The sequence below is a fragment of the Saccopteryx bilineata genome, chromosome 12 (genome assembly GCF_036850765.1).
Source record: "Saccopteryx bilineata isolate mSacBil1 chromosome 12, mSacBil1_pri_phased_curated, whole genome shotgun sequence".
Classification (NCBI taxonomy): domain Eukaryota; kingdom Metazoa; phylum Chordata; class Mammalia; order Chiroptera; family Emballonuridae; genus Saccopteryx; species Saccopteryx bilineata.
In genome coordinates, this window is record NC_089501.1 from 14,453,405 (window position 1) to 14,468,364 (window position 14,960).

The 14,960-nt window shown below is 42.8% G+C and overlaps 1 protein-coding gene across 1 annotated transcript in view; it reads left to right on the forward strand.

Moving 5' to 3' along the window:
* Window positions 1-1,239: 1,239 nt before the first annotated feature.
* SLC35F1 (solute carrier family 35 member F1) overlaps window positions 1,240-14,960 on the forward strand; it is a 414,559-nt gene continuing 400,838 nt past the window's right edge. Inside the window, exon 1 of the mRNA XM_066248018.1 lies at window positions 1,240-1,522. Within this exon, the coding sequence (XP_066104115.1) occupies window positions 1,350-1,522 (173 nt within the window). The 5' untranslated portion in view covers window positions 1,240-1,349. The remainder of the gene's footprint in view (window positions 1,523-14,960) is intronic.

A 14,960-nucleotide genomic window follows, 5' to 3' on the forward strand; every position in this document is an offset into this window, starting at 1 on the left:
GAGGTCTGAAACACAGGCATAATTCCACTCTTCCTTACATGAATGGAAATGTCTTCAAAATGAGCTACATAAAAAGGGGTTTAGCTGAGCGCCAACCTAAACTTCCAAAAGAAATTCAACAAAACTAGCGCGTGTCAGGTGAAACTTAGATGATGTAACTGTAAGGCTAGAATGGAAATTTTGCAATAGTGCTGTTTTACTAACAACTGGTCCCAGAGAGGTAAACTGAGCAGTAAGTGTGACCCTGGTATCTACAAATGCCACCACTAAAAATTACATACAAACCCCCGACCTATTGTTGCCTTTATCCTTTTCTCTTTTATTCAGAGCTGATGGAGAGATCCTGAAACGAAGGATACAACAGGAAAAGGGAATAAGTCTTCCCCGCACCCTTTCTGTTTAATGCCATGTCAGACACATCTCCAGATCAATGTTGAGTGTAATATTTAGGTTACTCGTGTTTGGGTTTTTAATCTATGACCAGCAAGAGTTCTGTCGCTGTCCGGGGAGGTAGTGCTAGATTCTTTGGCGTCTCCTAAAGGGGTGAGGAGTTGCCACTAAAACTAAGGAGGGAGGATCTATCCCCAGACCAATACTAGAACACACACACACACACACACACACACACACACACACACACACTCTCTCTCTCTCTCTCTCTCTCTCTCTCTCTCTCTCTCTCTCTCTCTCTCTCTCTCACTGCAACACAGACTAGACCTCCGTGGACTGAGAGGAGGGTCGCTGGCAAAAAGGCACCTCGGGAGCGCCCTCTGGCGAGAACAGAACTCGCGTGTCCCCCGCCCTGGTCCCCCATTCGCCACTGCTGCCGCTGCGGAGCCCCCGCCCGGCTCTCGGGTTCACTCTTGGTCTCTCACTCCGTGAGACACAGACGGCAGCTTTCCCTGCGAGCAGGGGACAGGTTCAGGCGCTGCTCGCTCGGAGAAGACCCGAGCACCGGGAGGGAAGGCGAAGCCCGGAGCTCCAACCCCTCTCTCTGTGGGAGTCTTCAGAGACCACGGGCAGCTCCGCGTCCCCGCGCGACACCTTTCCCAGTCACTTCGCGGGGCGTGCCAGGACTTGGGGACAGGTCTCGGGGAGAGCCGGGGCAGGCGGAGGCAGAGGCGGCAGAGCGAGGGTGCGCGCCCTGGGACTGGAGAGGAGTGAGCGGCCAGCTGGGCGGCGGCGGCGGCCGTAGCCGCGGGTGCATCCCCTCGCATCTTCGCCGGCAGCACCGCCTCCCCGGCCGCGGCCGCCGCCGGGCCGGTCCTCTGCGCGTTCCCGGGCCCGGAGCCGGCGCACGATGCGCCCGGCTGCGTTCTGATCGCCGCCGCGCCGCCACCTCCGCCGCGATGATTCCCCCTGAGCCGCCGCAGCAGCAGCTGCAGCCGCCGCCGCCAGCCCCGCCGAACCATGTGGTGACCACCATCGAGAACCTGCCGGCCGAGGGCAGCGGCGGCGCCGGCAGCCTGTCCGCCTCCTCCCGGGCTGGCGTGCGCCAGAGGATCCGCAAAGTGCTGAACAGGTGAGCAGCGGCGGTCCACGGGGCAGGGGTCATGGGCAGTCGCCGGACCAGGGATCCCCTCTGTCCCCAGGGGGGGCCCGGAGGCCCTTTGGGACGGAGTCGCGGCTGGGGAGACTCAAGAGACCAGGCCACAGCGTGCGCCGCGCTCGTGGAGAGGCCGCCGTAGCTTTGTCCCAGAGCAGGGAGCCCTGGAGCGCCCGGACCGCCGGCTGGTCCGAGGCGGGAGTTCGGGGAGAGGCGGGATCTTGCCGCCTAATATTGTGTGTCCCACTCACACCCCCGTGCACGAGTGCTGCCTTACTTCCCTCTTCCAGTCGAACCCCAGCTTTACGCTCAAGGGCCGAGAGGGACCCCGGGGGGGTGGCCGGGGCGGAGGTGGGAAGGCACGGGGCTGCAGGGATGGCGTGGAAGGCGCGGGCCGCCTCGTGCTGTCGCCCACCCCGCCCTGATGTCTTTGACCTCCCACCCCTTTTGCCAGGGCTGGGGTCGCAGCAACAGTCCTGGCAAGCGAAAGGGGGAATCCACTTCTCTCAATACTTCTTCAGTTGCTGCTGCGACTCCTCCTGGCTGGTGGCAGGGAAGAGAGGCTAGAGGCCTGATCAGACCCATGCAAAGTGCAAAAATGTTGCGGGAAGGGTGTGAGAAGGAAGCTCCTGATTATTCCAAAGCCGGCTAAAACCAGAGGCGAGTGCGAGGACTGGGGCTTCCAGTGCTAGATACTGCATTAGATGGACCAAGAACAAGGCATTTTAGGAACAAAACCTGGTTGGTGTGAAGATGGGGCCCCCTCTTGGTGCCCCTAACTATACTGTGATGTGAAGGGGACTTTTTTTTTTGCTTAAGTAATTTGATATGGTTGAAGAACTGAAAACACGTAGAGAATTGGTTTTGTGTGTTTTTATAATATTTGGGTGCATATATGCTTTTCTATGCATCTGTATAGGTAACTCAAAGGTCGTTCTGTTCATACAGGTTTCTGTGTGGCACTGTTTTGGGTAGTTGAGATTTTCTGAGAAATTCACATAGAGCTTTGGGTCTTAAAGCTCTAGTGGGAGCACAAAATATGTATAGGAATAGAAGCTTGGAAAACCTCCTTATTTGGGGAGTATGGTTTAATTTAGCTATATCAAATCCAAACCATTCAAGAGTCCTTTGTGAAGACTTAACGTATTAGTTTACCTGTGGGTGCTTCTGTATGCTTCCATTTATCAAACAAGAAGAAATTCACTATAAAGTGAGACGTGGGCTGGTAATAGAAAGATAAATCTTCACTTTCCTATGATTTGTAGCTTAGAATAACAGCTTCCAAAATATTACATTTAAAAGATAATGAGCAGAATAAATCAAGAAGCTGGCTCAGTACATATTACGTGAGTTTCCTATTCTTTATGATGAACTGTGGTTTTTTGAATTGTAAATGTCTTGGCATTGGTTGTTTAAAATTTTAAGCTGAATATGTTAAATATTAATTTCTCTCATCAAACTGAAAAAAGGTGCAATAATTCATTTATTTTATCTTGATTACAACTTCTTATTGATTCTGTGCAGATTATTTCTTGATATTTATTAAATCTTAAAGTCTTAAATGACAAGATCATTCATTGAGGTAGGAGTGAAGGGACTTAGGTTGCCATCATTCTTCCACCACTAACTGGCCATGTGCCTAGGGCAGAGCTGCTCATTAACTTGTACCTCAGTTTCTTTATTTATAAAATGTGTTTTATTATACTTGTTTTATCCCACTTATCATAGTTTTGAGACATAGATGAGATTATATTGAAGAAAACACTTGGGACTGTATAAGGCTCAACACAAATTCATTTATTCAACTGATTTCCGTGGTCTAAGCTGGGTCTGGGGGAGTATCATAAGCAAATTAATTGAAATCATAGTACATTTGGATAGAATTTCATGTTTTGCTAAGCCTTCAGTGATCTGTGACATGATTCGAACTATTCTTAATTTATAGAGGAGGAACTTAGACTGAAAGGTTGGGTCAGTGACATTTAATCACAGATGTACCTGTGAATGGAACCTTAAGATTATATATAGTCTTTAGATTTCAACTAAAATATTTAATTGTCTTTCAGACTTCTTCAGAATGTTCAGTATTATATTTTGTCTTGAGTAAATGGTCTTTCCTCATCCTTAAAAGAAAAGAAGAAAATATTTCTGAGGAGGAACACTTTTGGTAAAGAGACAAATTAGAATAAATGTAAAAGTCTCGATGGAATAATTTTGTTAGCATGCTGATGGGCTTGGCTTCTGCACCATGGTTAGGACAACAGAAGACAGTTAATTGTGGCTGCTGAGTGACAGGGCTCAAGAGTGTGGGGGCGAGTGGAGTTTTAGAGATCCTGTTCCAGCACTTAATTGTAGTTTCTCTCTGGTCTGACCTCTCCAGGTGTGTTGGACTAGGCAGTAATGTCTACATAAGGCTGGCCCTTTGGGGCCAGACCGTAAGTATCTTTTTTCATTTCCTAAAAGCTTAAGATTACTTTTTCCTTCCTTTTCTTCTTCTTTTCCTCTTCCACTTTTCCTAATATTTCTGTTTCCTTTGCCTGCATTGCCCTATCAATTCCGTTTTCTGGGCTTCACTTGTTTCCTTTTATAACTACCTCTGGCATGCAACAACTTAGTTGCTAGCAAAAAGTGAGGCTGTAAATCCGGAGCCAATATAAAAACATGTCTTTTCCACTTTTGGCATGCAGATATATCGTTGGCAGTGGTCTGTTGCTGTGAGCTGGCCAGTAGAGTCACTTCATTGTTGAAATGGGGCATTGCACCACTGTTAGTTAGCTCTTAGTATCCCATTGGGCCAAAAAGGCAATGCTGAGAGACTGAGGATAGTGCAATGAAATGAGGAGTGTTAGATTGTGAGCAACACAAGCCTGGTGAAAATCTGCCACAGGTCACAGTCTGTAGCAATAGCTACTTGCCAACCAAAAGGAAGAAATGTAAACACATGCTATCGCTATCCTGTCTACCTAGGGATAGATAAAGATAGAAATACTGATTAATAATTAATTAAAGGTACTAGCTCTTAAGAAGCTTAGAAATAAATGTAGTGTTACCTTAATGAAATCTGTCTTACATTATTCGGCATCATTTATTTTCCCCCTCTTTGAAGGCTTGTAGATTTGGATTGCTGCATTTTGTACATGGCAGTTGGGCATCTCACTGATTGACTACTCACTTTGTGTAGAGCAGTTATATCAGAATATATTAGTAACCAAGACTTTGGTGAAAGAGGAGGTGCTGGATAATTTTTTAAACCGTTAATGGGATGTGTCATATTCTTCCCCCCTCTTCTTCAAAATTGTTTTGGCGGTGGGGCGCAAGAGATACAAAATGATTTAAATGCTGGGTTAATTGTTACTTCTTTAGTAAATGTTTGTGAAAACACGTGAAAGCTTTGTGTTTTGCATATGTGTAGTTTTATTTACCTTTTGCCAATTGAATATTTTTTTCAAATATTAACAAAAATAACTATGAATTTCTAGTTTTGGCCCACTTTCTTCCTACTAAGAAATACATTGGGATGTCTCAAATTATGAAAGATTTCTGCCTTTTTGAGTTTTGTAGTGGGGATGTTTAATTATTAGAATGGAACTAGTAGTGTGACCATGGGTTATCTATTCATTTGAATTGAAACTAACTGATTTCCAACTTACTTTTTAATTTATTTTATGAATTTTCAAATTTCTGGAACATTTTTTTAAAATTGAAAATCAAGGAGCATTAAGGAGACCACATGAGAGAGTTGGTAGCAAGCCTATATAAAATCAACATCCACCCAGCAAGTTACCATGTATATATGTAGCTTTTCTGAGTCATTAAATAAAGTGGACAGAACATGGTGAACCAACAAAATAGCTTCAAGGAACAGGGTTATGCTTGAATGAAGTATTAGGTACAATTGATGAAGACATATATTATAATTTTTATGATCCTTTATTTTTTTATCAAATAGAAAAAGCTTTTGTTAAAAATTGAGCACTGTAGTGGTGCAATGGATAAAGCATCAACCTGGGATGCTGAGGTCTCTGGTTTGAAACCCCGGACTTGCCTGGTCAAGGCACATATGGTAGTTGATGCTTCCTGCTCCCACCCAACCCCCTTTCTCTAAAATCAATAAATAAAATCTAAAAAAAAAAAAAAAACAAACAAAAACTACAGAGTGCTAAAAAAAATTGATAGTGAGGCTCTTTCTCAAGCTGCTCTTTTTAACAGATGTCAATATGAAAGGGGAAGATCAACTAGTAATGAGGATAATTGATGCAAAATATGCCAAATGGAACTGGATGGTGTGATTAAAAACAGACATTTCTAAGATCAGTAGTAAACAAAGGATGTCTGAAGAATGCATTTATTTTTTAACTAAGGGACAAAATAATAAAAATAAAGGCTCATCAAGTATTTTCATTTTTATGCACAGGGCTCTGAGAAATGAATGTTTATATTAAGAGTATTTGGTTTACTTCGGATAAAGTTCATGCATTTCCAAGTAATTAATGTGTAAGGAAATGAACATATTTTGTGTAATTTCTCTTTGGTTTTTTGCTTGAACACTGAAGTGCTCAAGATCCTTCAGCGCCTCTGGGTCCTCATCATAGATCTATTTTTACTGTACATTGGTATAGATATAGGTGACATAGGAATTTCAGTTGGCTTCCCATAGAGTTATAAAGTTACTCAATGCAAGGGCTGATGTATTACTTAATTGTCATTTCTCATAAAAGTAGAACACAGAAAGCAGAGTATGAAAGTATCACAACCAAGTTTTAGTTCAGCTTTCACATTCAAGTTCAGGCCAATGAGCATTCACTGTACGTTGTTCAAACACATGAATTCTTGATTATGTTTCTAAAAATTTATTCTAGGGAAGTCAAACTGCAATAGACACATGGAAAATATCCCATGAATATTCGGCATATTTCTTGACTGTGGCATGAACATATACAAGTTCACATTCATGAACTTTTTAATGGTCATAACCATATAACATAAAATTTACTACCTTACACATGTTTAGGTGTACAGTAGAGTGGTGTTGACTGTACACACACTGTTGATCAACACATCTCTAGAATGTTTTCATCTTGCAAAACTGAAGCTCTATATCTACTGAACAACAGCTCTTCTTTTCTCCTTCCTCACTGACCCTGGTAATCACAATTCTACTTTCTGTCTTTAAGAGTTTGACATACTTCATGTAAATGCAGTATTTGTTTTTTGTTGTTTTGTGTGTGTGTGTGACCTGCTTATTTTAGTTAGTATAATGTCCTCAAGGTTCATTTTTTTTAAGGCTAAGCAACATTTTGTTGTATCTATAGACTACATTTTCTTTATCTATTTTTCTGTTGATGGACATTTAAATTGCTTACATTTCTTGGCTATTGTGAATAAAGCTTCAGTGAACAGGAATGTGCACATTTCACTTCAAGATTCTGTTTTTAAGGAGGATTTATACCCAGAAGTGGGACTGCTGGATCATACGCTAATTCTATTTCTAACTTTTTGAGGAACCTCTATACTGTTTTTCATAGTAGTAGCACTATTTTGCATTCTCACCATCAGTACATAAGGGTTCCTACTTCTCTATATCAGTGCCAACAATTATTACTTTCAGTGTTTGTTATTGATAGTGGTTTCTTCAACATGTGTGAAGTGATATCTCACTGTGGTTTTAATTTGCATTTCTCTAATAATTAGTAATGTTGAACAACTTTTCATACTTGCTGAACATTTGTATGTCTTCTTTGGGAAAATGTTTATGTGGTTCCTCTGTACATTTTAAAATTGGATTGTTTGGGTTTGTTTTTGTTGATGTTGCATTGTAGGGGTTGGTTATATATTCTGGATATTAACCCCTAATCAGACATATGGTTTGCAAATATTTTTTCCATTCTGTTGATTGCTCTTTCAGTCTGTTGATTGTTTCTATAATTTATTTATTCTTAATCACTTACTGTGTGCTGAGTCCTCTTCTGGAGGACACATATATGACAAAATATCACTCTTGGCCTGAGGGACCTCAAAATCTAAATAAGTAATTTGCCCTTTACTGCTATTGGGAGTGAATCACTGGGAGTGAATCATTATAGTCTGTAATATGAATTTGTATGCATAAGGCCTAATTATATACTTCCAATTGTCTAGATACTGAAATCATGTAAGGAAGATGTTTGATATGCAATCCATATTAAACTTCTCATTCTGTCATTTTGACCTTATACAGGGACTACTTGAATGTATAATATTCAATAAGTATCACAGGAAATATAAAGGAAAACAAAAGTTTTTAAATTTTCTTAAAAAGTCATACCTTAATTGGTAGCAACATGAATATAATTTATTCAAGTACACTATTATCAAAATTTTAAAAATATTATTTTCTATTGAATTTAAATTCTAAACTTTCCCTCAAGAAAATTTACTTGTGTGGCTCTGTGATGATTTTTAAAAACCCTTATATACCATTTTACAAGTTCTGATATTATGAACCACCAATTCCTACCATTTTGACTGATTAAATAGGGAAAGATACTAGAACTAAATAAACACTTAAAGGATTTTAAAAACCATGTCACGCTAATTATATCCAGATTTAGAATGACAAGACTATAATTCCTAATCATTCATGACTTTGAGATAACACAAGACAAATACTTCATTGTTTTTTTTCTTCCCTTCCTTCCTTTCTTCGTTCATTCATTTGATGAGTATTTATTGAGTGTTCACTATACGTTAGGCACTGTTGGATCATAGTGGTGAACCAGACAAGTGTGGGCTGGAAAGTGGTGCCATTGGTGGAGTTTCTAATTATTATTGCCCTTTAATATTATCTATCAAGGAAACAATTAAAATAGAAATAGAGATAACATATTACCTCTCAAAATGATTACATTTTCAATAGATACAACAGAGGTATCAAAAAAGTCCCATAACATAATTTTACATGTGGTAAAACGACTCAAGAGAAAAGTTAAGCCCATAATAAAATTACGTGAAGTATACAGTGAATCAAGAGGCAGGTCTTTCTTTCTTTCTTCTTTCTTTCTTTCTTTCTTTCTTTCTTTCTTTCTTTCTTTCTTTCTTTCTTTCTTTCTTTCTTCTTTCTTTTTTTTTTACAGAGACAGAGAGAGAGTCAAGGAGAGGGATAGACCGGGACTGACAGACAGGAATGGAGAGATGAGAAGCATCAATCATTAGTTTTTCGTTGCGCATTGCAACACCTTAATTGTTCATTGATTGCCTTCTCATACATGCCTTGACTGTGGGCCTTCAGCAAACCGAGTAACCCCTTGCTTGAGCCAGCGACCTTGGGCTCAAGCTGGTGAGCTTTTGCTCAAACCAGATGAGCCCTCGTTCAAGCTGGCCACCTCGGGTCTCGAACCTGGGTCTTCCACATCCCAGTCCGACGCTCTATCCACTGCTCCACCACCCGGTCAGGCGAGGCAGATCTTTCTTGATGAATACAATTTCTTTTACTCAGGACTTGAAAATAAGGAGTACTAGCCATAATGTTCATCTTTGTTCAGAGTGTTGGAAGAAAAAGAACAGATTTGAATTCCTATCTGCCATTTCAGGGTGATCTATCAAAGTCATTTCCATATTACCCAAGAACATAGAGTTTCCTGAAAGTGTTAACAGTCTGACAGTGCATATGCAGCTTTGAGGGAGCCTGGACACATGCTTGTACATTGCAGATAAGAGAGATTTAAAATATGAAAACAGCATGAGAATGAGTTGGAAGAAGAGCTAAAAGCTTTGTTGTCTAATTTGATACAATTTATTGAGAGTGTTTGACTTAAAATTAGCTATTTAGTGGTTCAAATTCTTAAATTTTACATCGTAAAACATAATTTTTTAAAACTTTTACATCATATGTTAGTTTCATAATAACAAAAGGTATTATTATTCTTTTATAGATAGGGAAACCAATTTTTGTGTCACACAGCTAAATACAAATTTTATAAGACCACAATGGAAGGAGAGAACACATGAGACTGGAGATGGGGCAGGAGGTTTCAGGGATGGCATTTGCCCTTGGCATTGAGACATGGTGTCAAAGTCATCACTGGCTGCTATAACAAAATATCATGCACTGGGTTGTTTTTTAAACAACCAACATTATTTCTCACTTCTGGAGGCTGGGATGTCCGAGATGCAGTAGCAGATTCAGTGTCTGGTGAAGGCCGTCTTCCTGGTTTGCCGATAGTTGTGTTCTTGTATCCTCACAGAGGGAGACAGAGGGTAGTTGGAGAGAGATGGGGTGGGGGGAGAGAGAGATTTCCTGTTTCTTCTTATAAGCATACTAATCCCCTCATGGGATCTGCATCCTCATAACTCATCTAAACCTAATTACTTCCTGAAGGTTCCACCTCCAAATTCCATCACAATGGGGATTAAGGCTTCAACACATGAATATTAGGGGCATAAACACTTAATCCATAGCAGATGGGTTGGAGGGGGACCTGCTCAAAAAGAGAAATGAGAGGAAGTATGAACCAAATATTGGGCAAGAGATGAGAGGTTCTCATGCCTGACTTTCTCTGTGATCTCTTCCCCTTTTACTCTCCCCATCTTCTTCCTCTCCAACCTCTCTTTCTTTCAGTTCATTATGCTTGCTTGTCTCATCTTAGCACCACTGTTTAGAATGCACTTCCTCCTGACCCTCAAGTGACCAGATCTTTCTGATTAATAAATCTTAACTTCAATATTATAAGAGAGGGAAGGGCCTCTTCTGACCATTCCAGTTAAAGTACCACCCATTACCTCTCTGTCATATCACCCCACTTTAATTCTCTGTATAGTGTTCAGCACAATTGGGTATCTTTCTTATATATTTATTCATTGCTTACGCTCAACTAGAAGATAGCCTCCATAAGAGTGGCAGTCCTTATGTCTGGTTCCTTGAAGTATCCCCAATAGCTAGGTGGTACCTCTTACAGGCTCAGTAATGATTTGTTGAATAACTGAGTAGATCCTACGCTGTGCCAACCAGAGCTTGAAGTGAGGCCACACTGTTGGTCCAGCCACTCACACTGACCCTCCTTTGTGAACCTTGAGAGGTAGCACTCTCCACTGTAGCCCAGAGCGAGGCATGTGGGCCAGGAGAGGAGCTTGGGTTTTATTCTAAGTAAAACAGGGAGCAACGGAAAGGTTTTAGCAGAGGAATCATCAGGATAATGTTTTTAAAAGACAGCTTTGGCTACTATTCGAGAATGGATGGCAGCAGAGGTAGGTGCTCCTGAAGGAAAGATATTGGAAGCTTGGCCTAGACGGTAGCAATGGAGGCAGGAAGAAATAATGTGTTTTGCAGTAATTTGCATTGAGTGGTGCAATCGATGGAACTGGATGAGTGATTTGATGAGGCCACTGAAATAAAGAATAAAAAAAAATTCCAGACAAGATAACCTGGACTTGTTATCTTTGAATATATGTATCCTGATTTATTGATGTCGCCCCATTAAAAAAATAAAATTATTTTTTAAAAAATTCCAGTGTTTTGGGCTTGAGAAATTGAGGTAGTGATTGTACCATCATGTAAGATGGGAAAGACATGGAGAGGAACATGTTTGTGGGTAGAAAGTGAAGAGTTTGCTCTGGCAAGTTATAGTAGAAATTTCTGGCAGAAATGTCAAATGAAAGCTGAAATGTGGTATTGTGGGGAAAAAGAAGAGGCTCGGTATTCGGATTTTGGAGTCATTAGGGTGGTCTTGAATGAAATCACCTGGAGACAATGTGTGGGTGGAGGAGAAGAGGGGTTCCAAGGTCAATCTGGGGAACACACCAACTTCCAAGTCAAATAAAGATGGAAGAACCAGCAAAGGAACTGGAGAGGAGGGGTCGGAAGTAGGAAGGAAAATAGGGGAGTGTGTTGTTCAGAAGCCAAAGGAAAGAAGTGTTTCAAGATGCAAGAAATAAGCAGTCACGTGTGCTGAGAGTAACAGGGGAAATGGCAGAGAAGTGATCAGAACCTTGGGGGTCATGATAGGCACAGTTTCAGAGTGGTGGGGCGGGTGGAAGCCTGGATGGAATGGTTTGTTGGGGAAGACATGAGGCCAAGAGTTCAAAAACATAACTTTTGAGATGTCTTGCCCTAACCAGAAGCAAAGTAAAGAGAGAGTCTTTTTCTTTTTCTTTTTTCTTTTTTCTTTCTTTTTTTTTTTTTTTGTGTGTGTGTGTGTGTGTGTGTGTGTGTGACAGAGACAGAGAGAGGGATAAATTGGGACAGACAGACTGGAAGGGAAAGAGATGAGAAGCATGAATTCTTTACTGCAGCACCTTAGTTCTTTGATTGCTTTCTCATATGTGTCTTGACTGGGGGGCTACAGCAGACGGAGTAACCCCTTGCTCAAGCCAGCGACCTTGGGTTCAAGCTGGTGAGATGTGCTCAAACCAGATGAACTCGTGCTCGAGCTGGAAACCTTGGGGTTTTTTTGTTTGTTTGTTTGTTTGTTTGTTTTTTAAAATTTTCTGAAGCTGGAAACAGAGAGAGACAGTCAGACAGACTCCCGCATGCGCCCGACCGGGATCCACCCGGCACGCCCACCATGGGGCGACGCTCTGCCCACCAGGGGGCGATGCTCTGCCCATCCTGGGCGTCGCCATGTTGCGACCAGAGCCACTCTAGTGCCTGAGGCAGAGGCCACAGAGCCATCCCCAGCGCCTGGGCCATCTTTGCTCCAATGGAGCCTTGGCTGCGGGAGGGGAAGAGAGAGACAGAGAGGAAGGCACGGCGGAGGGGTGGAGAAGCAAATGGGCGCTTCTCCTGTGTGCCCTGGCCGGGAATCGAACCCGGGTCCTCCGCACGCTAGGCCGACGCTCCACCGCTGAGCGAACCGGCCAGGGCAACCTTGGGGTTTTGAACCTGGGTCCTCCGTGTCCCAGTCCAACGCTCTATCCACTGTGCCACCACCTGGTCAGGCAAGGGAGAGTCTTAATGGAGGAGTTCATGCAAAAAGTCAATGAATGTGCTGATGGGAATGACAGTGGCGAGGTGAAACGGCCCTGGCAGGAAGAAATGGGAGAAGGACAGAGGGGCTCCCTGAGAAGGCTAAGACGACGACAGGATCCCAGCACAGAGGCTGGCGTTGGCCTTTGGGAGGAGCCAGGGCACCCTCCGTGGCCCAGAAAGGGAGGCACAGAGGTGTGGGTATAAAGGAAAGTAATTTGGTTGAGTCGGTGGTGGGAATAAAAGGCAGTTCCTGGCAGGTGGCTTCCCTTTTTCTGTGAATTCTGAGCAAGGATCTCAATTGAGAATGAAGGAGCAGGTGTAGGTGGTGGTGGGGTATTTGTATGGAGGGAGGTGGAGCTTATCATTTTGAAGAGTTTGAAAAGACACATACCGAAAATGAAAAGTAGGATTTAAAGGCAGTTTTATGTGCTTATTTGATATTTGTGGTGGGGACAAGGTTGGGGTGGGCAGAAAGAAGCTACTGCTATGGGGAATGGCCTTGGCGAGGGCTAGCTCAGAACCAGGTCCGGGCCCAAGTGAGATGCCAGCCAGAACCATCAGCAGCTCCAGCTAGGAAGAAGTGAGGATACCGATGCAGGATGTATTCACGGGAGTGTGATAGTGTCTTGGCTCTGATCATATTTGGGAGCGGGGTGTGAGGGAAAGAGGAGGGAATTAAAAGTCACTTAGAGATTTTGTGTCTGGGCCACTGAAGTCATGGCGTGTGTTCCCTTCAGCATGTGACACGCTCTGTCTCAGGCAACTGACTTTGGTTTCGGAGGTCTCAGCTTTCTCATTTGTAACCAATTGAAATAATCCTAGCCCTTCATTTGCCATCGCATTTTGGGGATTTTTAAATGAAATAACATCTGGAAGAGGGTTGGAAAACTGCCAAGCACTGTGCAGTTGTTATCCTGGTCACAAAATTAAAACATGAGCCTGGTTTTCCTGGCTTTGCGCTGTTGTCAGGCCTGTGATAAATGCTGACCAGGGCCCTCAGCATACAGAGGACTCCCACGCTGATACTGCTCTGCCCTGTCCCCTTTCCCGTGAGCTTGTCAGACTCTGAAGTGAAACCTACCCATCTGTGAACAAGGCCACAGGTCTGGTGACTTCAATGTGTTTCTTTTCTTGAAAGCCATATATATATATATATATATATATATATATATATATATATATATATATATATATATTTTTTTTTTTTTGGTTTGTTTGTTTTGTTTTGTCTTAAGAAAGCCTCATATATATAGTTTATTTGTTTGTTTTGTTTTGTCTTAAGAAAGCCTCATCCTTAGAAGCTTAATTTGGCAGAAGGCATGTGGTCTTGCTGTCTGATTGTGGCCCTGAGTGACAGGGCTTCAAAAGTACCTGTGGTTTGCAAAGGAGGGTTTGATGGGTGTCGAGAAGGGGTTAGTGCCTCTTGAACTGGAGAGGTTTCAAAATGAGCGTGGGCCTAAAAGGCTCCATAGAGGCCGGCAGCGGGGCAGACAGAGCAGCTCAGAAGGAAGGGACAGAGCAGCTTTAATGTGCTAATGAGGGGAAGCCCAGATGCCATCGGGATCAGAGGGGCTCTTTGTGACACTGGGTTACTGGGGATGGCTGGAGTCTCTGTCCCTATCTGGGTGCTGCTGTGGGCTGGAGAAACACTGTGCTTTCAGAGAGGGGCCCTGTCCTCAACAGATAGCCTTACAGCCCTCTCTGCACACTGGTGGGCAGGGAGGGGCTACAGAAAATCCCAGGGTGGGGTGACTGCTTGCAGACAGGGGGACTTATGAGTTGGCAGGGAAGTATGTATGGGGAGGACAGAGGATGGGAAAAGGAGATCAGTTCTGGAGGGCGTGTGTAGTCAGATAGTGCTAGAAAGGATATTTGCAGCTTCACAGAGTTAACTGTTTTCCTACCAGTGCTGCCAACCTTGGTGAGTGGTATTCAGGTCACTAAACGGAGGTGATCTCTCCTTGAAAGTAGCACTAGTCAGCTTTTAGCTAGTTATAGTACAAGACTGAAACATTAAAGAGACCAGCCAACCAAACACTACCATCACCCAGAGAGCGCTGGAATGAAATTCACACTCTGGTTATTTCATTCACTGGTTGCTCCAGGGTTGCCAGTGGGGAGGGGTTAGGAGCACCTGTTTGGTTGGAAGCAGAGTCAGGGAACTAGTCTTGAAGCTGAGTTTGTATAGCAAGAGCACAGTATCGTGTGTTACTTGTATTGTACCAATCTACTGATGGAGAGATTGGTTTAACAAACCACCACTAGCCAGGCCTTAATAGTGCCTCTGAATTTCATCATAATGTCTGGGGTCAATACTATCTTAGAAACATATGAGTTTCTAGATGAGAGACAATTGAAGAAGAGCGATCCATGGCATCTTCTCATTTTGTCTCTCAACTTTCCTTTCTCAGCCTTTTATGAGTATATATACACATACACACAATATATATTTTCCAAATAATGTATATTAGA